At 39.9% G+C, this 26,687-nt stretch overlaps 1 protein-coding gene across 1 annotated transcript in view; it reads right to left on the bottom strand.

Annotated features, from left to right (window-relative positions):
• The window catches only part of MYO10 (myosin X), a 163,235-nt gene that overhangs the window by 37,134 nt on the left and 99,414 nt on the right, over window positions 1-26,687 (bottom strand). The window contains exons 8-19 of the mRNA XM_053942574.1: window positions 26,484-26,568; window positions 25,728-25,831; window positions 23,499-23,628; window positions 22,457-22,575; window positions 21,589-21,735; window positions 21,309-21,409; window positions 21,021-21,087; window positions 19,822-19,914; window positions 19,025-19,093; window positions 18,763-18,845; window positions 17,117-17,225; window positions 14,276-14,356 (exon numbers count right to left, since the gene is read on the bottom strand). Of these exons, the coding sequence (XP_053798549.1) occupies window positions 14,276-14,356; window positions 17,117-17,225; window positions 18,763-18,845; window positions 19,025-19,093; window positions 19,822-19,914; window positions 21,021-21,087; window positions 21,309-21,409; window positions 21,589-21,735; window positions 22,457-22,575; window positions 23,499-23,628; window positions 25,728-25,831; window positions 26,484-26,568 (1,188 nt within the window). The remainder of the gene's footprint in view (window positions 1-14,275; window positions 14,357-17,116; window positions 17,226-18,762; window positions 18,846-19,024; window positions 19,094-19,821; window positions 19,915-21,020; window positions 21,088-21,308; window positions 21,410-21,588; window positions 21,736-22,456; window positions 22,576-23,498; window positions 23,629-25,727; window positions 25,832-26,483; window positions 26,569-26,687) is intronic.

Here is a 26,687-nt window from a genome sequence, read left to right as displayed (position 1 = left end):
ATGACAGACTTTTTATTAATAGCTTACAAGATGTTTTTTGACAATTTATTGGCAGGCTGGACATACAAACACATTACTACATTACTAAATGCTTAAAAGCAGTAAAACATGTTTTATCATGGTCGCTCTAACATGATTTCTTCAAATAATAGTGCTTGGTATCAAGCATTTATTCCCAGAAGATACAAAGTTTCATCAGGGAATAGAAAACTAAAATGGAAATAGTTGAGAGAACATGTTTAAGATTCATTTCCTCTTGCACAGCCAAAGCCTGACATGGCTGTAAAATCGTGCAGCAATCTGCGTAAGAACCTAGTCCTGTGCATTTCTAGTACCTGGTGCACTGTTACTACAAGTAATCTCACCCCTGAAACCCTCCAAGAAGCCAGTTCTCACTGATATGCTAACACAGGATCACTTCAGCAGTACATCCTCAAGTGGTATTGCAAATAACTTCGATCCACATTATCACAATTTTCTTTGCTCTCCCTGGTGACACAAAACTCAGCAACCTCTTTTCAGACTATAGCTGCTTTCAAAGGAAGAGAGGATATAGGGTTATTGTCTTCTCTTCTTCACTGCAGGTTAAGTGAAAAGTCCGAGGTGGAAGAACCTCACTTCCACCTCATGGGTGGAGGGCACTAACACTGCATTCCACAGAGGGACAAGGGACATCAAATCCTAAAGCACAAGAGTAAAAGAGGATTCTGAATCCAAATCTGTCTTTATTCCCATCTTCAGTCTTGGGCACCCACTTGCTGCTTCTCTAGATCTCATCACACACTATCTCTTTAGGATCCCATGCCCAAATGTCATTTACTTCTTGATATTCTTCTATTTTGAGGCATTGATTTAAAGAGAATACTTAAAATTCGCTGCTATTTTGGAAGTCAGTTCAGTGATTTGTGAGTAAACCTGTGCTGCTCAGCTGTGTGACACAACAATCATGAATCAGACCTCTGCAAACTACAAGATTTAGAATAATAAAAGTGTCGGTTGGCTTCAGTTGATTTAGATGTGGAGTGCTCCTGCTTGTTGCAAGGCCCCAAAGGCCTGCAACTGCATAGCTAAAAAAATTAAAATCAAGTTTGAGAAACATTAAAAAGTCAGCACTTGATCACACCCCCTTTTCAATACTGAGGCCACCAGCAGTTTCTGCAATGCATTTTGCCACTGCACACAGCTCATTCTCTCCATGTAAGATGCCTACAAAGCACAAGGCTGACGTAATGCTCAGACTTGCTGCTCCGTGCCTTCTCAAGCAATGAAATGTTTCAGAGCCATTCCTCTGCCGAGAAAAAGTATGTGGTCTTATAAAATTTTCTCCTAAGTAGCCCTTTCTCCTCTCCTTCCTGTACCGAGCCTGTTGTTCGAAAGTCATAATGGGAAATCAGCCAGGCTTAAATCACAGCCAGTATCTGCTATGTGCAAATGAGGAACGCAACAAAATATTCAGCCAAGCAGCTTTGTGTTGCTAGGACACCCGAGGTCGGGCAGCACTGAAAGGGCAGATTATTCCCACCCAGCACAGGGCTCCATTCACAGCTGCCTCTGGGCTCTGCTACCCAGCCCTCCCGGAGCATCCCTGCCTCCCAACTCCCTGCGCTGGCACTTGCCACAGTGCCCAGCACACCAGCCCCTCTGGGGCAAAAATGCCCCAGTGGGCTGCACATGGCTCTGGCTGATTTGGATCATTTCCAAAGGCTTGCTTCAACCTGAGGGAGCCCAGGGTACCGGGGTGGTGTTCCAGAGTGGGGATCCAGCAGACTTGCAGTGTGTTGTCTGGAGATCTCCTTTAAGTTATCAGGAACCCTGTAACATGGCATTTAAGACCATTTTTACGTCTAGAGGGGGGAAATTCAAGTTTACAGAGGTGATAGAGATCCCTGTGACCAGCACAGATGTCTACCTAGATGACAGCAAGAACTGTGTGATGGTCCACATGAACGGCCCAGCTCAATCCCATGTAACTGGTGTGTTAATTACTACTGCATCTTATAGCTCAGTGCATCTCAGGAAGTGTCAGTCTAATTTTGGCATTTTTCTTAGAATTTGGTCCCCTGACCTGCTGTTCTTGTATTCCTATATATTTTTACATTATATACTCAGGACTTGCTTTGCAGATCTGCAAATGACTAGACAAGAGACAAGACAGTGAAATGTGCGTATGTGTGTGTTTGCAGGGCAGGGGCAGAAAAAGAAGGGAGTTGTTTGTTCTTGCGTACATCAATTTCACAGAAAAAGGCAATAAATATGTTCTCCTTGGACAGCTTTGTTATAACACAACAGTCCTATCCCATCCTCCCACTGAGAGCTGGAGATTCTCCTCCTTCAGTTCTTTAATGTTTCTGAGAACTGCATCAAAATCAAAATAGATATTTATGGCAATTCTGAAATTTCCAGTGTAAGTCAAACCAAAAGCCCCTTTACTGATTTCTTCATATTTTATATAAACATGAGATGGAGGAACTGTGGATCACAGCTCTCCGTGCTGCCACAGAGGCCACACACAGGTGAGTCAACATCACCTTGGGCCAGAACAGCAGAAACCTCCTGTGTCTTTTGCATTGATACTAATTGCATTTAGTAGAGAAAAAAAAAACCCACCACTGTCACATCATTGCAACAGGTTATGCATTGACAAGCATTAGCATGATTTTATTGTTTCAATTCCTATACAACTATGAACTAAGAGTTAACTGTAGAGTAAATTCACTTTGCTTTATTAGCATGGTGCAGGGTTATCCAAAATGAATAGCAATAAACCTCCTTAACATCAATATGGTCATCAAAGTAACTATTAACTGATTTATCTACACACACATATCTAAAGAGCGATAGAAAGAATGAATTATAATAAATGGTAGCAGTATATCAGGATCTAACTAATTTACCATTCAACTGCCTTCTGAGGGACTTAACTGTGATGCCACTGCTCATCTCCTCCAAGCCTGCAGAATTCACAGCCATGGAATCTAGTCAACAGCCCTTTGTTTCAGTAAGGTTTAGTTCCATCTTCACTTAGTTACATGAACCACACATTTGGTTGACTCTATCCATTTTTAAGATGATTTTGTGGAGAAAACTCCTGCCCTTACTTACAGCCTGACAATCTGTTGTGTCATATTCAAATAAGAATATGCCTCTTCTTGTCCTACAAGTGGATTTTTTTCTATCCCTCTTCCATATTTTCTGATCATGGTGAAAACAGAGTGTTGAGATTCCATGAGTGGTTAAGTGCATTCTCACTGCTGCTTTACCAGCATTCTTTCCCGGGGAACTGGTCAGCTGCATGGAACACACACAACTGGAAGCAATGGATGTAACAAGTCTTGTCCTCTCTGTGCAGATGATTTGTGACTTTAGGCTGGGCATGCACTGTAAGGGAGGTGCACAAATGTCTCGCCCCTTCACAGCTGTGTGACAAGAGGTATTGTGGCTCCAGGTGCTCTGTTACATGCTGGCCAAAACAGCATCAAACCAGTAATAATGTATGCAAAGCATTTACATGTGTGCTTGGAGCTCATTGAGGCCAATGAGATGTGCATATCTTGTAAGAACCAGGCTGATTTGAGATGCACTACGTTGTGCATGCCAGGGGTCACAGGGAAATGCAATTTTAGATGGCTGAACAGCCATTTCTTCCCTGAGAAATTCCTAGGCTGGCTTAAGTATACAACCCAATATAACCCTTAATGTGTGACTCAGAAGGGAACACTTAAGATAAAATCAGCTTTCCTAAAAGCAATTTTGTTTGACATGTGAATTGTGTGCCTACATTTAAAACTTCCATGAAGCTAATTTAAGTGTTGCACCACTTCTAATAAAAATCATCATTTCTCCCTTTGAAATACTGCTTTTAATTGATGAGGCTGGTCACTGTTTCTTTTTGGCTAAGTATGAAGTATGCACAAATGGTGTGTTTGGCAAGCTCATACTCATCTTCATAATGCTGAATCTGGGGCAGCCATTTGTTTGAGAAAGCCAGTATCACAGCTGATCTGGCATTTATCTGGCTTTCTGAAAGTGGATGTCTTCTCCCAACCCATCTACATTATCTCTGGTTTGCTAAATAAAGGTTTGGAGACCCCTCCGAAGCACCTACTTGCTACATACTTAGATTTTTAGATCTACTGAGAGTGAGCTTCAAAAATTCCATGATTGATTACATCATGTAAACAGTGGAAATAGAACATATCACTATGAGTTTGGTGACAAAATTGCCTTCTCTACACTAGATATTGTATAATACTCATGGGTGTGTGCCACAATCCAAGGTGCCTGCCAAAACAAAAAAACTTGCCAGTGTCCCAAATGATTTACATGGTGCAATGAGCTTCTTGGCAACCAGCAACTTCACAAACCTGAACTCTGTGCACTTGCCTGGTGTTTGGGACCAAGCAATAAAACAAATACTGCCCACAAAGCCTGAGGAATTGTGCTGCTATCACCTCCCCAGCAAAGCTCCTGTAAGCAGCACCAGCTGCCCATCTCCCTGTTTCCTGAATAGGGAATATGCATCAGGAAGGTGGAGAGGAGACAAACCAATGAAAGCAACCTCAAACCTCATCATGCATCAGCCAAAAACTTCCTGTAGGTTAGACTGACCACCCTTCCATCTCTGATGATGTCCTCAAACACAGACTTTACAGCTACTACATTCCACTTCATACAACTGAAACCACAACCTGACTGCTACGGACAGTGATGGACTTGCCTTGCTACTGAGGTTTATAAACTGCCTAAACCCACCAGAAACAGTAAATTCTTAGTATAAAACAATAAAGATAAAACACTTTGATGTGCTTTGAGTAAGCATTTTGTGTTTAATATTTCATCTGATGAGATGGCACCAGATGTTCTGAAGCATACATAGTCCTTACAAATGGATCACAGTGAGGTTCCCCCTGAAGTCTTTGCCACATCCTGTTAAGAATAAATTAAGAAAACTCACATATATGTATGTATGTATGTAAACAGATAGATACAGTCAAAGAGACAAAGCTTTAGTAACTGATCCAAATTCTACTCTTAACATTAACTTCTGCTCTTCACACAGATTTTGTGTTCTGAGGGTAGATTTGACAAAGATCTGTGAATAGCTGTGACAGCACTCTTTCAGTAATCTGATTTTTATGCTATAAACACTGTTGTTAAGCTTTCATTTATGCTACAGGTTTTAAATACATTTTTTTGAATAAGCCAACAAATGATAAACAAAATAAATTTTATCTTTTTTGAAACTAAGCAGATTTAGCAACAGAAATACTGAATACATATCATCAATGTGCATACAACAAAATCAGCTACATTTTGACCAACCACCTCTGCTAGCACTTGGGGTTTAAAAGGACATATTTTACCATCAGTGAGAGAAGAACAACTGCAAGTTATGGCAACACTGTTTCCTGGTCTCATAGGCACTTTATCAGATCATGTACCCTCCATCTAGATTTGCAAGGCAAATCTAGGGCTGCGCTTCTTGAGACCAGAATAAAACTCCCATAGACTTCAATGATGCAGGATCAAAACCCATTCCCTTCATAACAGGTTCTCTCAAGCAATTTTATCCTAATTTTCTACCCTGTGGCTGAATTCTAATGTTTGCAGAGACAAGCACTTTAAGTGGGAAAGCAAGGCACAAAGTGCAGATCCCAGAAGCAAAGGCAATCAGTGGTGAACAGCATTATTTTACCTGCTGTATTAGAGGGCTATTTCACTGGGGGCAGAAGGGAGAGTTGACACAGCAAAGAAGGTCAAAATATACCAACTGCTATGCTGTCCTTTCCATTACTACTGCAGTATTTTTTTTTCCCCAGGCATCTTCCATTTCCTGTATTTCTATGGCAAAAAAATACTGTTTCAAGTGTGCCCCACCAAAGTTTCTCCAGTAAAATTCAAAATTAATTGAGACTTCTGGGTTCTGAAGATACCTTGTTTGACTCCCACCACCACCCCAAATACACTTGTCCCCAGTATTACTTTCTTATAATGCAATCAATACAAAAATACGTGCCTTTTGCCTTAATAAATGGCAGGAATACTATAATCCTTAACTTCATATAGCTGGTTTTACTGAATATACACTATGGACTGATCAACAGAAAAGATCTTTCTCCAGAAAGCAGCCCATCACTACAACAGAGGTCTTCCCCCATCTGCACACACAGCTCTACTTCTGTCGACTTTTTCCCAGCTCTGCAAACAATCACCCCTTTAACTTTCAAACAAAGTGTGATTTATTAAAGCAGACTGCTTGGCAGCAAAGCTCTTCTGGAGTTCGAAAATATGATTAGACAAGTAAATTTAGTTCTTTTTTCATAAACTTGATTCTGCATGCATTTACCCTCTTTAAAAGAAAATACAAGCGTAGAAACATTTCCAGTACAGCTTGCTCAGGCGAACTCCAGGTACTTTCTATACTTTTTTTACAAGTCCACTGCAGCTTCAAGTATGCAAAATTAAGATAATTTAAAAACCTGCATGAATTAAACCCCTTACCTTTCAAGATGTTTTCCCTCTTCAGCGTTCATCCATTGTGAAAAACCGAATCTTTAGCAGTTTTTTTTTTTGCAGCTATGCACACACACACACAGAGACACACACAGAACAGAGCTTTCTTCAGCTCTGGTATTTCAAGTCTTTCATGTGATATCTTTGGCTGTACTTGCTTAATTCATTCCTGCTGCTACTCAAAGGAAGTCAAGCCTAGCGAGGGCTGGCTCTACAGCAATCACTGAAGATATTCCTGACTAACAGGACACGAGGGCTAATCTCACCTTATAGGCAGCAAGAATGTAAATATATTTATTTCACAGCCAACAAATTCCGAAACCTTAAGAGATAAAATGCACAATATGCCCTATGACACAGCTTAGCAAAGAAGAGATCTGTAAACTTTAAAGTTTTTGCTAAAGAACAATGCTCTGTACCCCAGTGATGCTTTTGGAGCTCTAGAGATGTCTATTTATCATGGACTGTGCATGTTCCCTCAGAGTAGTTACCATGAGAACACAGCAAACAGGATTTGAATGTAAATTGCCATTTAGAGATGGGGGGATTTTTTTTTTTTTTGTAGTAGTTAAAGAAGAAAACTTCCAGAGCTTGATGAAGTACACAGTTTTTGAACGCATACATTTGCATGACAATGTTTGCAATTCAAATGCTTTGTAGAGCGCACAAGAAGAAAGAAAAGCCAAGTTCTTTGCTGGTATTTATAAAAAGCAAATACTTCAGACTTGGATCAGTAGTTGCAGTTCCTCGATTGCCTATCTATGCCACATAGCCACATATAAAGGAATTCATAAGCCACAAAAAAATCGATCAGGTGGCACAACACGCAAGAATTATTGTAGTGCCTGAAGACAGCTGTAGGCAGTAAGATCCTCTGCTGCTGGCAGATCAATTGCTGAAGCAGTCAAAGTCTTTCTCACTCTTAGATATTACACTGAACTACACAGCAAGCATTGTACATTAAAAATATCCCATCTCCGGGCATTTGATTTTTCCACAGAATTGTTCTGATACTTTGTCATCTGGGACACCCCCATCCAAGTCCCTCCAGAAGCAGCAATTGCTCCCCATGTGTCCCTCCATCCTGCTTACATACTGCCACAGTTACTATCCAAGATCCAGAAATTACTCCTACCACTTGTGGACAGAGTCCTACCAAATGGTCCATGCTGTAAAACATGCAAAACTCTTGTTTGCCTGCTCTGCCTGGAGTTGAGTGCAACCTTTACAGCAGAGTGTCTGCTGCCTTGCCTGCAGCATCCCATCTCAGCTCTCTGTCCCTAGCCTTAAACAGCTCAATTTTAAACCCCTTAACCACGGTCACTGAAAGACAAACCCTAATACACTTAGCAAAGGAATGCCTTGTCAGCCCTGCTTAGCAAACAACAAACCTTGATGGAGAAGAACATGCCTTGTCTGGGTGACTGCTCGGCGAGTGGAATGACCTACTTCAGCCCAGCAAGCAGGGATACTCTGAGATGGGGACAAAGGGACAACCCAGTGGCTCTCAGGCAGTATAACCAAGAGGCTGCACCACAGCAGTGATGGGAGTGATCTTTCAGAGAAGACACTGAAGCATGGCTTACATACAGCACGAAACACCTTGTTCTTTCAGACAGGGATTCAGATTCACATGTAACATTACTGCCAGCACTCTGCGAGCAGGAGCGATTGCTTTCCTCACACCCACTCTCCCTACCACTTTTACCTAAGGAATGAGTCCTCTAGCGCCTGACCTAATTACTCAAGTGATGTGTCAGAAAATGATGCAGCTGGGACATACTCCACAAGTCTTGATTTGAAGCTATGTAATTCTACAAAACCCAAGGCGACAAGATCCAGGTAGCTGAATTAATTGGCGTTGGCCAGGCACGACACCACACCTTCCGACTGCGCCTTCCTGGTTATGAATAATAAAGCCTTCTGAGCTAGTTAAAGGGTAAGGAGGATAAATTGTTCGCAATTGTTGACCTGCAAGATCAGGCCAGCATGCTGTGTTTTTGGGAAACAGTTGCTCTTTTCCCAAATGATGAGCCTGAGCAGCAGCTGCCTGAGTCTGACCCAAGCTGCCCAAGCAAGAGTAGTCTGTGCTCACAGCCTGTGGCTCTGCTGCCTCCAGAAGCAATGACAGCAGCAATTGGCAGCCAGAAAGCTTTCTTAAACCAAGTATTTATTGAGAACAACTGAGATTAAAGAGAGATTTTTAAAAAGGCAAAAAGGATCTCTTATATATGAGCTGCTTATACAGCTGTAAATGAATACTGCTAGACCTTAACTTTCTACAGACAGGCACACACACACCCAGCAGCTCCACCTGGGCTATATTATCTATTTCCTCTACTTTCAAAGTATGACAGAGTAACTATTAACGTGATCAGGCTATCTATTACCTTTCCCTTTTGGACAGCAAGTCAAATTTACCCTGTGATCTGCTAGCTCTCAGTACCAGACACCACTGCAGTTTTGCTGCAGAAGAGATATCCCAGGGCTTGGCAACTGACTAAACCATAGAGACACCTCCATTTAGGGCCTAACACTTTTTATCTTTTAACTGCTAGGCTCAGCATATTTAAAAACCCACAAAGGCATCTGCTCCCCTCTAAGGAGACCCAGAATGTACTGAATTTTACTGTATAAAGCAAACGCGTGGTATACAACTCCAATAGGATGGCCAGAGAAATTTGGAACTAGACCACCTAATTAAGGATAATTTTTTTTAAAAAAGGACTTCTGAAAGTGAAGTTATCCAGATGCTTAGCAATCCTGTGTTTCAGGTACAGAATACCCTGAAGTTCAGAATTTCTCTGTCTGAATCTTTCAAGGTTATGTGTCAATGCTCTTCCCAGGGCAGTACCATTAGACTTGGACTCTTCTCATCCATATTTCTGCAAAAAAAAAAAAAAAAAAAATCTCCCCAGAAGGCAAACTCAGTAATTCATACTGAGTCTCAATATGACAATACTGCAATTCCAGCTTGACAACCAGCTCACCTACTGCATTCCCTGCACTTGTACCTGCTCCACACCCTGCACACAATCACCCTTGCAGATGGGGTCAAGCTGTGCTATCACTGTTCCTTTGCACTGCATTCCTGAGCTGTACTTCTACCTGGTGTTTAGGCTGGTATCATGCTAAACTTACATTTGTAATGATTCAGATCTATTTTAAGAACACAACTTTAATTCAGGCGCCAAGCAAAATAGGTTTGTATCTTATTTCATATTAGAGGACAAACTGCTTTCTATTCCAGGGTGTCTCATGGTCATTAATGACCTATACCTCAAAGTACACTGCAGGTGCCAATAGCCATACCTTGATCCCTTCAAATGGCTCTGTCCCCAGAGCGATGTTAACAATCTTATTGCCTTGATACTAATTTTCCCAGAATGAATATGGAGCATGATAGGACTCTAAGAGCAGTAGACTTCACAGAATTTATTACAGATTTTTTTCTACCATCTTCCTTTGTACTGCTAAGGTATTACCACTTTCATTTTTTCTGTTGCTCCCTGTAGCCCCTATCCTGCAGTAGCTTTACAATACGGTTTAATTTTGTCTCACTTATTTACCAAACCTAATTAAACTTTAAGATTAAAAAAAAAAGTTAATGTAAAAACCTAAAAAAATGTAAAAAGAGAAACAGAATTGTTCCTTTAGAGATCATAAGGTCTGAGAGAAGGCAGCTTTTATCTTGACAGTGACAGGACCATCACTACAACAGAAGAATGACACTGACAATAAATGACCAGACAGACGTGACTGGGATCCTGGAATCCTGTTGCCTGGTGTAACTCATACAAGTTTCCTACAAAAACTATTTAAAAAGTTAAAGTATTTGATGTAGACAAAAATTTATGTGAACTATAATTAAGCCAGAATTTTGTCTATCAGGACCAAACTGGTCTTAGATCTGTAACCAAAGAGAAGTGCATGCATCTATTTATGCACAGGAGAGAATGACCACATCTGAACCTGCTGAAGTCTTGAGAACAGGGGATTATAAAAACAAACTGTAATAACTGAGGTTTTGAGAGACCAGAACAGCTGAGGACCTGCAGATGCTGGAGGTGGGGCCACTCACTATGATTATACCAGTATTGTGCCACTGGAGATTATGACAATGTATTTTCAAGAAATAGCCTAAATGGAAAAAGGAACCTGAGAAAGCACTTGAGCCAAGCTGCCCAAGGGTGGCTGCTTCTGGGCAACAGGAAAACTTCTGCCTCTGAAACAGCTTGAATAGGAAGTTTAGATCTTAAATTTACTCTGATCAGTCTCCTGAATAGCACTAAGGCTTAGCAACTTTATTAATAGCATCAAGCTGGAAGAACATTCAGCTGATGATTTTAGCAATGGCTGCAGCTTCTTTTAAAAAGACAGTCTTTTTTTTGTTGTTGGGTTTTTTTTTTGTAGTGTTTGTTTTTTAATTTAAGGCACACAAAGAAAAGGAGACAGAGATCAGAAAAGGGAAGGTTGCAGAGAGGAATCAATATCAAGTAAAACAGGAGACAGAAAAAGAAACATGAAACCAAGAAACAGAAAGATGTGCTAAAGTTCAAAGGGATGAAATGATACATAGTTCTGCCAGCTGCAGTGAAGATAAGGGGAGCTGAGGAGAAAGACACTTCATTAGCAGAAAACACTCATTAAGCATACCAAGTGGAAAAGTTTCCATGTTATGGATAGTTCAGAACAGATTGGAAATTGTGAAAACAGATACCCTGATTGTTCTGGGGTCTCCCAAAAATTAATGGGTCCTCTGTCCTTCTGTCTGAGGCCTGCCTGCTGAAATGTCTTGTGACAAAAGGTCACGTACTCCATGCGCTCCCTTTAGGAAATTGCACTAATGAGTGCAGAACCTGCTTTCATATGTAAATGTTCAGTGGTTTACTGCTTAAGCTGAATTGTTTTTGCTTGCCACTGCAACATATTTAAAAATTGAACTTTAGAAAAATTAAAACAATGAAATAATTACTGTAAATTATCACATCTGCTACCAACATGAATATGCTTCAATATCTAGAACAGCAGAGAAAGTATCTTGCTATACATTCTGCTTTTCAAAGGCTTGAATTTTACTTCTATTTGCTTAACTTCATGCACCTACAGAATTCAAACATACTTTTTGAGTTCCCCCAGCTCCTCCCCTCCAGTTACAAAGGATATTTATCAACAGGTGTATCCCTATTTGTATCCAATCGAGAGAGGAACAAGTAGATGGAGAGGCTTTGCTCCCAATAACCCTCTTTCAGCTCTCTCCTTGACAAATCTCTCTGGTCCAGCTCTCCTTTAATGCTGTGTATTTCAAAAAAGCAGTAAAACACCCCTTTCTTCCACATACTTAGGTATTTGGCAAGCACTGTTTAAGTACCTTCTGAGTGACATTTATCATTCCATATCACTATGACTGCACACACAGAGGAAAATGGTCAGGAAAATGCTTATTTTGATCCAAGTTTACTCCACTTCAGTAGCTCATCCAAATCTTTCAAGCAGTTTGTTTTTTTCTAACTAGCCCTGCACAGTGAGTCATGTATGTGGTGATCCCTGGTAGTCCATGCACAGCTCCTCTGTCTCTGAGCCATGTTGGTTCACAGCAAACTGAGTCACCTTATTTTCTTTTGTCTAATTGGAAAGAAGTGACATGTTGTACGAGAGGATAAACTGCATACCACTCAATGGGATGTGCACCTAGAGAACCCAGCAAAGGTACACAGCAGCCAAAACACTGGCTTTGTGCCTGCTCCAATACCTCCACTGCTGCAGAAGGAGAGGCACCACCGATGTCACGAGGTCAGCACTAAAAATTACTGTGCCTGTTCAACGGGGAGTGGGAGATAGAGAGCAGCATACAGCAGGCAAAACTTCCAACAGTGAATCCCGAAGGTGCATTTTGGTAACACTTCGCTGAATGAAGAATGCCATTGACAAGCATTATATATGGCTTTCCTTCTCATTTTCAGTCAAGTCTTCTACTGAGTCAGCTACAAAAGGGAAGCCCTTGACTCTTGTTCTTCAAACAGTATTTCTTATTAAGTAAAGCCATTCATTTAAGTTAAATTTGCAATCAAATAAACGCAAATGGAAAACAACCATTTTTGCATAAGATTTCAGTGAGATTTTACACATACATTGAAATGGATTGTCTACAGAAATTTCCCAATCCGTTCCTGCATGCACTCCTGCAGTTAGAGGTGGTCCCCAGAGACTGTCTCAAGCTTCTTCTCCTTTCACAGCTGCTAATTCTGTGAGAACTGTGTTTTAGTGGTAGTAAAATATATGTGCAGATACAGTAACACTCGCCAAAACTGTCAGAGATGAAGCACTTTAGTGGGAAAAGACTGGAAGAACAAGGAACATAGGAGTAGGAACTCGGTGTTTTTCTTGCTATGGAAATGCAAGAAATGCCTGATTCTTGCATCAATCACAGCAAATCCTTGTACCTTTGCTACTGTGGAGATGAGCCTTATTAGTCAGGTATGAAAGGACAGATAAGGAAAACCTGTGAGTTTGTTACCAAAATCCTTCTATTAAAGGGCCATGGGGCTCCCAGACAGAAACAGGAGAACAGGAGCAGGGAAGCAGACAAGCTTTTCAAAACTGCCTTTTGACTTTGCTAAACATGCAAGCCCACAAATGCCAGCTACTCGTCAGGGCTCTGTCATCCATGTGGGTTCAGCCGCCTGGGTGGCTTCACACCTCAGAGCACCAAACACCTCAAGACACAGAAAGTTATTTTTATTTGCTTCTAGGCTGCTTCCTCTGGCTAAGGTGCCCAAAATCTACGTGTCATTTGGCACATCACAAGTAGCAGAACAGTCAGCAAATGAAAACATGTAAAGTAAAGGATGCCCACTGTCCAGGTGGCACTAAAACCTACAATGAAATCCACACATCTGTTTTGTTGCTATCCTGATTAACTAGGCAGCCCAGAAAAATGGAACATCTAAAAATGGATTTATAGTAAAGTCACTAATCTCTGAGTTGCCATGTGAAAGCCATAAATCAGATTCACTAGCATCTCTGGCTGTTGTATTTTTGACAAAAGCAGACCATGCCTGAATAACAGTCTATTATGCCCAAAACAGATATGGAAAACCCCAGGATACCAGAACCAGGCTAATAAAATTAATTTCAATTACTACTGTACCACTACCACTTCATTTCTAGAGAGCCCTCCAACACATTTAGGCAAATCTTGACACTGCCTTTCATTATCTGTAACTCAAAAGACAAATTGATATTGTAAGCCTTAATCTCCTTGGAGTCTGCTCTTCTTTTTGTTTTAAGAACAAAAATCTGAAACAGAACAAAACATCCAGCATGTACAGTTCTAGGTATTTTCATAAATTGAAAGACCAAGAGTCTGACAACAGAGTCATTCACACTGGTTTTTCTATACACATCTGAATCACTGCCTCTAGTGATTTAAAACTTTGCGATTTTGATATTTTCTCCCTAAAAAGGCTCTCACAGAGGTGTCACACAAGAAGTTCAGCCTTCTACCTTCTGTTTATAACCTTCCTTAGAGCCAGTCATTTATCAGAGTTGTGAGCAATGACTATTAAAGAGGTACATAGGCCATGTGCTAAAAAAAAAAAAAAAATTCAAAAGCCCTTCCCAGTGCCTTTCCCTTGAAAGCCTTCTACAAAACCAGTGAAGAATGCTATCCTCTGCTTCACACAGTGGTAAATGACCAGACAGGCAACAAAAGATTAGGCCTGAGATGTACAGAAAAGACGGACACCATTTAAAATCTTACCTTCTGCACGTTGGGTTTGATGCACCGAACAAAGAAAGGGTTTGAAGAACTCAGTGTCGCCATTAAGGAATGAAGTGATTCCTGAAACAATGGCAGAGAGAAGACAGTAGTTCACAAGCTGGATTTTTGTACAAGCAACATAACCCTGGACAAGAGGTCCTGCAGCTCAGCCCTGCAGACAGCATCTAACTGCAACACCTAGTGGTGCACACCAGAAGTTACTGCACCGTGGAAGCTCTTGCTTCCAAACAGATGGGGTCAATACGTGTGTGTTCCCTTCTTCCACTGGCTCTTCTGATCAAAACTGACATCACCGTTTAACAATGAACAAGATTCACAGACTGATATGAAGACAACTGTTCATAAGGAAACACAAAATTGTTGTTTCAGGCATCTTTCAAATGACTGCTTAAGAGTTAGGATCCACATTCCCAAACAGCTAAACTTGAGCAAGTCAAAAGGAAAGATAAGGGGTCTATGGCAAAATCCACCAACTCAGATTTCCTCTTTTCATTTCAACTACCCCAAACCCACTCATTTTCCATCTTCCCTGAAGACAACAGGTTTTTTCCTAGCTTTAGAACTCTGAATGAGCCAATGCACATTAGACTATCAGTTGTCTGAACCTCAGCCTTGAGATAAAAATCACAAAATCCCTCAGTCCTTTTATGATTATTACTTTAATTACACATCCGCCCCTTTCCCGCCTGAGCCATCATTCTGTATCTTATTCCAACTTGCCTCATTCTGTATCATTAAGTATGATGAGCCTTTTTAAACTGAAGTCTTCCATTTACTTTGCAGAGATACAAATGATTGTACAGGAGAGGAGCTCAGGCTCTGAAGAGCCCACAAAGTTAGCAATGGTAAAGTTACACCCCTCAAAGGTGGCACTTTGTTCCAGGCAGCAGAGAGAATACAGAGAAGGCTGCCAAGGAGGCAGAAAGTGCACATTTTAAAGGAGCAACACTGTGTGTCCTGCCATATGTCTTGGAGCAAAACTGTCAATGTCAGTCTGTTATAACAAATTCTTGCTTTAATCTGCAGACCAAGCACTTACTTGGTGATTGAACATGCAGTGAGAAAGGCAGCAGGCAGAGTTATGGCTGTGCACACGCTGGTGCAGGGCAAAGTGAGGAAACAGCAAAATAACTGGGAACATAAATGGTAGTCCTTGGTTCGCTTGCCTTTGCCAGCCTATGGACCAGGGAGTTGGGCAGCAAATATTAAACAGAATATACAAAGACGAAAATCTTTGTGTAAAGACAAATATTTACAGCTCTGAAAAATAAGTTTCATTCATATTAAACCTGTGTGAACATTACATCTGTGCACAATTCTCTCATCCCAGGCTCCCACTTGCAGATTGGAAAAGCTGGTCAGTCTAAACAAAAATGATGTAAACTATTTTCACTTTCACCTGTAGTACAGCCAGCAGATTCTCCACAGTGCTGCAAGCCTCTAAGTCACTGTCAGGTGATGAGCTAATCTGGAGCTTGCCCTGGTAATCAACAGGCTGAACAGATGGTATCTAAACTCTGCTATCCTGCATGCACCCCCAGGCCTGCATTAGGCAGGTCATCAAATGAAAAGAAGAGTCAACCAATTTATCATGAGAATAAAACTGTGAAGGCAAAGTTCTAATCTTCAGTTGAAATAAGATGGACTAATCCCTGTAAGGCTTTAAAACAGGTAAAAACCACCCAACCTAATTCTCTGGGGAAGGCATGATGTGAAGGTCAACATCTTGTAAAGCAGCCCAGCTGGTTAATGGTCAGTTACTGCAGTGTTAGATAAGAGGCAATAATGTTTTGATTTCATGTTTTATCACCCTTATGTTTTCCAGGGCCCCTGACAGAGAACAGGACTACTACACTTTGTTCTACCTTGCCAAATGAGCGAAAAAATATGGTCTGTTTTTGTAAGGTTAACATTTAAAGGTCTACTTTGCACATATAGAAATTACCAAGTGGAAATAGTACCTTCAGCTATCCCAGAAAACCAGCAAATAACACCATCTCATGACAAGAAATGGGTACTTCTGAGATGAGTTATGGTAGCATAAAGCAAGCTGTCCCGAAAATACATCAGTGTTTTTTAATAAAACACATTGTGGGTGCCCCAGCATACACTCCTTGCTGTTCTGTCCAACACGTAGCAATAGTCTATTAGGATAAAATCTGCCCTTAAGGGGTTTGAGTCTACTCTTCTTTAAAAAAAGTGAATGAACTCTGCAAAAATATATTAATTCAAACAAAATGAAAGGCAACTAATCCAGACTTGTACTCAGGCAATTTAGGAGATGTTTCATGCCAATCTTTCCCTTTTAAATAATTTGCAGATTAGACTTTATGCTACATTTCAATTTGGTGCCATTTTTGATGAGAGGCTATAAAGCCTCATAAAAAGGTGTTTAACAAAAATGCCTTCCAAACTTTAAGTTAAAGCAAGGCAACACCTTAATGAGGTATTTATTCAGCACTTATTTTTCTCAGCATTACAGGCACTGCTGTAAGGCTTTGTGGGATTTTGTGGCTAGATTTAGATTATAAAGACAAATCAGGACAAGAGAGACCAACTTCATAGAAGAGGTTTGAAAATAAGAACAAATAGGCAAGTGGGGAATGCAACAGAAGTTTTGTGGGGATGGTGTGATGGAAAGGTTAGTGTCTACTTGAAGCTAGCCAGAACAGTCAATCAATTAGCAAGGGCAGTGTCATAGAAGACACAGAAGTGCTTTCATGCTCAAGTTCTGCCTTTCTCCATCTGCACCTGTTCCTTACTGACCAGGGTCTGTCTGTCACTGATGAGCTACAGAGCAGAGCCAACACATTAACTAACCTTGAACTGGAGACTGACAGTAGGCTTTCGGTGCTTGCTTCCACATTTAAGAGTGTCCTGATTGTTGCGACTTGAAACGTGTTCAAACAGATCATAGATGAAATCAAGACTGAAACGGAAAAGAAAAATAGTATTTCTAAAGGGTATCTTAACAGACTATGAGGTTCATCACTGTAGAATGCAAAGAAAGCACTGTCTCTTAGCAAGAAGCTCCATCATCAAAAACATGCTCATTGTTTTTCTCCACAATCTTTAATAAACAATAGATTTTGCCTTTGCAGAATTTTCCAGGGGAGAAAAAACAAAACAAAACAAAAAAAACCCACAAAAAAACAAACAAAAAACCCAAAACAAAACAAAACAAAAAAACAAACCCCTCCCCCAAAAAACCAACAAAACAAGGAGGTTCTTTCTTCTCAATTCCAAACACCTCATTAGGGAAATGAAGTGTGAAATCCTAGAGGCTTTACTGCATTTCACTCAACCAAAACTGCAGCTGACTTCAACCAGAATTGTACCTGAACTGACTGAAAAACAAGATTTCCAGCTTGGTTAGGGACATAACACAAAACAGCCATCCATGCAAGCCTCATTTTCAGATAACAGCTGTGCATGCTGTTTTCTACCCTATTGGTTGGGTACTTTCCTCTTAGCATTTCTACAGAAACACAGACATTTTAATTCAAACTCCACACAGATTTTGGTGCAAAAGCAAAACCAGACCCAGCCCAGTTTAACTCATTTAATGTTTTTACCTAGATACTTCAGTTGACAGATGTTATATCAGAAATGTCATAAATCCAGAACAAATAACACAGAGGGAATTGCTTATTAACAGTTTCCCTGGCACAGAAGGGCTTAAGGGATTTACAAACAAGCAACTCGCACAGCAAGGCAGGATGACTGGAGGGGATAGGGAAGGGCACCAGATGAGACAGCAACATCCAGGCTCAGCTCCCTTTTCTTCTGCCATTCCTCTGTGTGTTCTTGAGTCTCAACCAAATATCTACAAAAAGGGCTGTGGTACCACCACAGCTCACAGAGTACCACCATAAGGACCCTAAGACCTTACACAGCAGAATGACATGAGACATGCAGGTACCAAAGGCATCCAAGCTCAGACTTTCAGTCAGATAAATCTTAATAGAAGTCCTCCCCTTAAAGCAATTGCTATATGGCAGTTTGCACTGTGGTAGTCTCCGATAGCAAGTGTTCAACCAATTAGGGAATGCCAGAAATACAAACATGAAGTAAAAACTCACACATGCACGCTGCCTATGAGGTACTCTGAAACAGTTAAAAACCACGACCGCCTTCCAGCATCCTTACTCATTACAGAGCAGCACGTTAGTTCTCCAGGAAGCCCCTGGACTGAACAGCAACAATACTACAATGTATGTAAACCCAACTTAGTGAGAACTGATTACAGTCAGACCTGCTTACAGGCAACTCTGATATGCTCATTTCTGTGATATGATATGCTCATCTCTATTTCATTCTGTGCTCCTTTCAGGTCTGTCAATGTCTGCTGCTATGCAACATCTAATGTACTCAAACCCCAGCAGAATTAGGTGTTTAATCCTGCCAGAATTAGTTAATACAACACCCCTTAGCATATGTCCTTAACAAAAATCACAGAAACTTACCTGCTTTCACGTAACAAGTTCAGGAGATCATCTCTAAAAGTATCCCTGTTCTTCTCCAAGATCCCCCTGACATCATACTGGACCTAGAAGGAAACAGAGCTGGTTCAAACAACAAGCCAAAAAGTCAGGCACCTCTCACAAGAGTGGTGCTGTAAAAAGTGCTGAGGGAACAGAGTGCTTTAGTTAATTTTGAGCAGCCTTGGGGGAAAATTAAGCTAATGAAAGTTCTGCTTGGAATAATTTCAGCAAATAAAGAAATTACCTCCCCAGCGTAGTGCTTCACTCCAAAGTTGTGGACGGCAACCCTTGGTTTTACATAAAAAGGATTGTTCTAATTGGAGGGGGGAAAAAAAGAGAAAAATATTTGGAGGGGGTTGTCATATAATCCTCTCAACCCATACCTAAACAGACCATTGTCTTCCAGTAAACTCTCTGGAAGATTAGTGCTCCAAAAGCAAACAAGCAACTCATGATAATAGGATTTGTTAGTCTGGGCTGCTTCAAATGCAGTAATAACAGATTTATAGCACATAAAAAGGCATTATACTAAACTTGAACCCCATCTGGCAGAACCATCTATAAAAAGCACTTTGAAAGAGAAGGCTCTGTCTTAAACTGGCAGTTATGAAGATTGGTGGATATGCTTGCATCCCAGAAATTGTGAAAAATAATTCCAGTATCACAAATAAAGGTAATACTAATCTGGACAAAGGAAACAGAAAACTTTCAGTAAATGACATCAAGGTAAATGCTTTATTACATCAAAGGAAATTGAAGATCTAAATAATCTAAGCTACTGCAGGTTGACAGAGCTCTCATTAAGAGAAGAATTTGACTTACTAACCACAATAGAAACCTTTACGTGAACAGCAACAAGGGTATGTTCTTCCAGTAACCAACTCAGCCTTGACAACAAAGTATATGGATTGCCATGGAAGTAGGACCACATCCAAAAAAGCCTCTAGAACTATGCACCCATATGTTTTAACCATGAATTTCTACCAAAGCAAAGAGATCCTACATAATTTGCACAGCAAATATCAGCAAAACATCACATACAGCATGCTGGGCATTCAACTTCTCCAGTAAGGTGGAGTCAGTAGCTTGAGGAAAATGGCTCTCCTCATTGATGAGTGCTAGTAGTCCCAGTTTCTAGAACAGCAAGAAGAGGCAGAAGATGAATTAGTGCACAGATGGACACAGCTGTTGTTCCCAGTTTGGAAAAATCACAGTCCTTGAAGTTGCTGTGTGCAGAGAGGCACAAAACCACTTATACAAAACTAAAACCCCACTATTGAAGGTGACTGTAATCCTGTTTTTCTGGCAACGCTCCTTTTGAAATATAGAGGATATGATCTGTGGGCAAAATAAATAAAAACAAGCTACTGGAAGAATCAGTACTCCTGACGTAGGCAGTTTTTAGATGCATACAATGACATTGCCGCAGAATATATCCCCAGCTTCCAAAATCTCCAATGATCAGAAGTCTGAGGAGTTTGTGTAAAACAGCCTTTCAAAAAAGTTTCTTCCATATAATTATCCACTCAGTTGTTGACCCAATGCAAACTTTTAGCACCCACAGTGCCCAGGGGCAGAGCAAAAGATACACAGTTTAACTTCACCCTGCGTGAAGCACAACCTCCCTTTGCTTTACATATGCCTCTGTGTGATTTCCTTTGATGTTCCCCACTTTTCATGCTACAAAATGTGGTAAACAAAGCAAGCTACCCCACAGTTAATTAATGTGTCCAGCAAGCTCCAGGTTGATAACAGCCTTTCAGGAAAACATGGTTGTCCAGGTGCACATTTTAATAAGCCACTTCCCAAGGGCTCAGAGCAGCTCCTGAAAAGCAGCACTGCCCTGACGTCCTGCCCGCTGGATGCCCTGCCTGCTGCCACTCGCTTCTGTGCCCGTCTGAACTCTTGCAGTCACACACCCTGCCATGGAGATAAGCTCACACAGCCCGCCTTGTACTGATGGCAGGAGAGAGCATGGATCAAATGGCTCTTTTTAATCATCTCAAATATTGCTTTTGTATATAATCACAGACAGAGAAAAGTTGCTGCAAGGAAAAGAGCTTATAATATAATCCTTAACATAGCCTTACACAAAAATGATGTGATTAAAAGTTTGCTATTTAAACATGCAAGATCCACCATTTTCTTCATTTGTTCTTTGCGTTGGCAAATATTTTAAAGACATATCACCTCAGAACAAAAAAACTAAAAATAGGTAACAGTATCAAATTCCTTCTTACCTTTTCAATAAGATCCAAGCACTCTCCATTGTCTGTCCAGTCAATATCTTCCCAAATTAGTCCTTCCCTAAGGAAAATAAAGTGGGCCTTTTTATTGAAATTATTTTAGTTGTAAAAATAGGAGAAGCTGGTGTATTTATCTTGCAAATTACAGCAAAATCAGCTTGTTTTATAAAATACACAGCTCCAGACAGAGACTTTCAAAGGAAGCTAAGGTAGCTACGAATTAAGACTTCAGGTGAATATGATATTGTCAAAATTCTTTCCAATTTCTCCTCTCTCTCTTACCTGCTGTATTCCAGTTGCTCCAAGGAAAATATGTGCTTGTTGAAATACTCCTGAAGCTTCTCATTTGCATAGTTAATATTGAACTGTTCAAAACGGTTTACCTAAAGAGACAAGAAATTTTCAAAAATGCATACACTTTAAGTATTTCACTTTGCAAACAAGGGAATGGGTTAGGTAATAACATGTTTAAAAATCAAGTTCCAGAAAAGATGACAAAAATATGTAAAGCAATAAAGCATAAATATTATACAATCCATTTGAATAAGCTTTTGAAACCTACCTCAAAGTTTTCAAATCCAAATATGTCCAAAATTCCAATAGTCTTGAAGTCTTCCTTGCTCCTGATTCTGCTATTGATTTTCTTAATGACCCATGCAAAACACTGAGAATAAAGTGCCATAGCCATAGAATCTCTGCTGTCTATTGCCTGCGTAAAGAGGGAATACACAACACATCAACCACCCCATGACTGGGAACTGATAAGACTCTGCTGGTCAGTGTCCTTAGCACAGCACAAAACAATACATAATGCAAGCAGCTTCCTATTCCTATGTAGCTTGGCAGCAATTGTAGTAGTACTTACAAAGCATCACAATTTGAGCTTTAACAGTTTAAATTAAACAGCTGTACTTTAAAATGTGGTTTTAAAATTATGTTTCAGAGCTAAAGCATTCAAAAAACTAGGAAATAATAAACTTCAGGTGTGGAGGAAGGAAAGAGAAGTGTAGGAAACAATACCTTAATTCACCCTTTTCCAGAGGGAAACATAATGTTATGCATACCTATTTCTAATTCTTTTATTTTAAATTACAAAAATATTTCTCCTGAAAATTTTGAAAAAACACCCCCCTGACACAAGTGTCCACAGTAAAAAAAATATCAGCCTACATGTTTAGAATTTGAAAAACATGGGAAGTAATCAGTCTTCATAAGAATATCAAGGGACAAGCTATAAGCCCTGGCCAGAGTAATAGGATGGGATCTAAAGAGATTACACCCTTCCCCAAAAAATTATGTAGTACTTTTGATTACAACTCTGATGCATGAGCTAAGCTTCTGTTCTTGAGTGATCAATGATTTCTCTGGACTTGAAGACTAAGACATCTTTCAAAGACCCTAAAAATATGTCAAAATTGAGATGCCTTTACCTGTTGTATACTAAGAGGTGTTAGGATTTCTTCTCCCCTGAGAATCATCGACCTCTGAGTCAATGCTTCTGTTAGCTGTGTGGAGTCCAATCCCAGTAACTCAGCAGATCGACCCAGGGCTGACAAAAGAGAAAGACAAATACAAACATGTCCCTAAATATATAAAGCTATTATACCAATTTGGTTTTTTACTATTATTACTACTACTACAACCACCACAACCATTCAAGACACTCCTGAAATGACAGGGATTAGAGATGAAAACACAGTGAGAAATTCTGTTTTGCTGCTCATGAAAAGGCATAAATATGTGCAACTGAAGGAAATTGGTAGTAGAAGCACATAACAAGTAGTCACAAATATTTATTTTCCTCTTAATGTTACATGTCAAGAACTCAAACAATCTACTAACACATTTTTCCAGACACAAACAGAAATTGACTCTTTGTCCGCATGAACGTGTTTCTGATTTGCTTGGGATGATGAGGATAAACCAGTGAAATTTTTCTTCCATGCTTACTTTAATCTTCAGTTTTGCTATAATGTGGTATATAAAGCAGTACATAATGCTACTCTCTCATGCCATACTTAAACAAATATTTTTAATTTTAAATGCCCACCAGCTCAGTCTTTAGACATACCAGCACATTCTTTCAGATATGTAATTGAAATACTGAAAGCTCTAAAAAAAGATACTTTCAGTGGAGATCTTGGTTAGGGAATGCATTTGAGCACTTATGTTTTATCAGCTTGAGAATATTTCAAAGACGGAATTAGATTCAAATAGAATTTCATTACTGTTAATGGAATAAGTATGTGCCCAAGGTCTTCCCAAATTAAGACCCAGCATCTAGCAGCAGACTACTTTGCCTTATCTGTCAAACCCCATCCTCCCAAATTAATATTTTAATCAACATTTACAGATGTTAAAAAGCAGTAAAACCCTTTTACTCCTTGTCCTTGCTATGTTCAATATACTAACAACAAATAAGGCTATCAGAACCCCAAGAAACATTTAGATTTTGATGCACAGCCTTCTCACCTGTTTTAAAGGACACTTGAGCCCCACCAGCAGTGATGAACTCAACATTTCCCAGATGCAAAATGCCAGCCAACAGCCTCAGAATTTCTCGTACTTCCTCCCTGCTGAACTCCATCACTTCCATTGCAGTCTGGAATGACATGTGAGCTTCTTCAATAACATGCACAGACTCAAAAATGAGAGGCCTCAGGAAAGCAAGTCAGGACTAAAAGAGAGCTGGCTCGAATCCATTCCTTTGGTTTTATCCCAAACTGAATCCACTCTAAGGCATCACTGGGACATCTTGGAACATGAAAGTATCACTCTGCTTTTAAGAAATTTCACTTTGATGCTGTAATGATGATGTAATTTGCTTTCAAATTCATCATTAAAATAGTATAAATATTGGAACGACCCACTGAGTTGTGCATCAGATGCAATTACTATCATTTGAATTATTAATTGATTACGTCCTGCATGTTTTTACCAAAATTTGCCTATTGGCCTTGTAGGTAACAAGACACGGGGGAGAAAACACAGCAGCATTTAAGATTTGATCATTTTTGTGCCCAAACATGAACCTCACCAATGTGGTCTGACAACTTCCAGTCAAACTGAGGAAGAAAGGTATCTATATAAAAAGCATTGAATTTATGATTTAACAACATGGCAACAATCAAGGCTCAACTACATAAATAAGGAGAAGAGCAAACAGTAAAATATTAAAACACTAAACACATACTTTCCTTTGACACAGAAGGCGTAATTGTATGCCTCTTGAAATGACCAAACCTTCCAAATCTGGGTGTAATATGAGCCTGTCTGAGACCAGATCACTGTTTTGTACCCTTACAGTCAGACTCATCATGTTATAGTCACTGCAGGTGTTTGACAGATGACACATTTTGTCTTTCATAAATCATCCATTACAGATGGAAAAGTCTCAGACTCATTCCACAATTCAAAGCAGGGTAGAGATAATGGTTGAAGGTTTATTTTGTAAAGAAAACCTCTCACAACAAAAGGGAAGCAGCGCTACAAGTCCATCTCCCTGAGCACTGTGCTGTTCCTTCCTGTCTCCCATTAAAAAGTTTCCCTTCAGTAACATTTCCAAGACTTACACTGCAATAAAAGCAGGCAAAGGAGATAACTGTAACAGGAAAAGAGAGGTGAGGGTGAGCTGTGGGGGTTTCTGCCCACCTCCTGCTCTGGGAATACAGCCTGGCAGCCTTGCTTCCAGCCTGCCCATGCTGCAGGCAGCAGGCAAACATCACCTGCCCAAATGATTTCATGGTCTGCCTAGCCTGGGATGATTAGCACAAATTAAATGTCATGATAATCAACTTCAGCATGTGACTACAATATAGGTAAGTTATCAACGTTTCCAACACTTCCTTCTGCCATACAAGATGAGGGATTTTTACAATGAAAAAATCTGCTGCATCTGCGAGACATTAGTTCATCAGTTTGGCAAAAAGATTAACATAGCAAAGCAAAAAAAGTTTGGTGAAGGGCATAAAACCAAATGTTTTATCTGATTTTTAAAATCTAACACACAGCACCTCAGTGCTACAATACCCAATTAGCATGGTCAGTATGGACTAATTGCTGTGTAAGTGAGATACAAAGCCATTCAGAGATATTCCATCAGGACCCAGGTTTTTAATCTGTGCTTATGTTTTCATAAATCTATTGTATAAGTTACTCCACACAACTGGATTTCCCAGCTGTAACTTAAAAGAGTCACAGGTGCTTTGCTCCCTGTGTGCTGCACTGCAGACTCCACCCAGTAGATGCCACATGATTTGGGCAAAGCTTTCGGATTGAAAAATGGTGATATATATATATATATGTGTGTATGTATTTATATATAGACACACATATATAAATATATGTATATGCATACATATCTGTAATATAGAACAATGCAGGGAAAGGCAAAGGAATGTAAAAGTCTTACTGACTTCCCAACAGATATTATTTTCATTTCAAAACGTAAACATTTTGCTAAATTACAGCACACTTTGAAACAACAGAGTAAAAATGAAATAGTGGAGGAAAGATAAAGGCATGCTCAAAATGACAGTGAAGCATTTTGAGAAAATATAAATCCCTGTAGGATAAATGCCTCAATGAGAGAGCTGCACATGTAGAAAAGCACAGGAAGGCTTTGTACCCTGCTCTGTCAATGGGCCTCACACAATTGAACTTCCAACACTTTTAAAGCAAAGAACTAGGGAAGCAACTCACAATGACTTCCTTGAAAGAATCTTTGTCACTGATTGTCTTATCCGCTATACATCCAGACTGGTTCAGGTAGTGGTAGTTCTCAGGTACAGATAAGTAAAAAGCATCTAATGAGAGAAAACAGGGTGAGTGAAAAGGAATACCAAAACAGAAGTACTCCACAAGTTACTATGTCAGACTTAAACAGTTCACAATTCATCTGCTCAGAAATTATGACAATGCACAAGACAAGGTTTTGTATTAAAATCAGATGGGGTGTTATTTTGCTTTAGCTGCATAATAGAGTTAACTCTACTTTTTAGCATGCAAAGACAGCAGGCCCACAGGGAGATGCTGAAACAGCTTTAGGCTATTTTGCACATATACAAATGTCATTTCTTTTGTTCAGTGGATTTACTCTTTATGAGAAAGGATTAGAGCAACCAGAATTATTTATCTTTGTTGCTGTGGAGTTATTTAGTACCAGCAAAAATATTCAGATTGAACACAATGAGGCATGTTTGTCCCCACGTAATTTTCCCAAGGCCACAGCAGAAGCTGGGAGGAAAACTACCGTCAGCTCAGTGACATTCTTCAGCTAAGGAGGTTCCTTTATCAAGTTGAGCTCAAATTCACACTCACTGAATCCCAGCTGAATAAATAACCTATTTCTCAGCTTGGGTTAGTGGGTTTCTGCAGTTAAATTCTTCACTGCTGTCACCACTGCTGACTGCTAGCAGAAAACCACTACAGCTGTGTGACTTGTGCTTTGCCACTCACCTTTCTCTCTCTCTTCTATCCCTGCCAGCAGAGCATAGAATATATGATAATTTCTTTCCCCGGGGTTTTGTCTTACTACACGATTCTGTCAAAGTAAAAAATAGTTTCCACTTAGGTGATCATTTTTGAAGACAAATTTTTTATCCACAGTTTCAGACAAAAAAAATTTAATCAAACAAAATTAACTAAGCAAAAGGAAACATC

Source organism: Vidua chalybeata, chromosome 1, assembly GCF_026979565.1.
Source record: "Vidua chalybeata isolate OUT-0048 chromosome 1, bVidCha1 merged haplotype, whole genome shotgun sequence".
NCBI classification, from domain to species: domain Eukaryota; kingdom Metazoa; phylum Chordata; class Aves; order Passeriformes; family Viduidae; genus Vidua; species Vidua chalybeata.
This window is presented reverse-complemented; position numbering and strand designations above follow the sequence as displayed.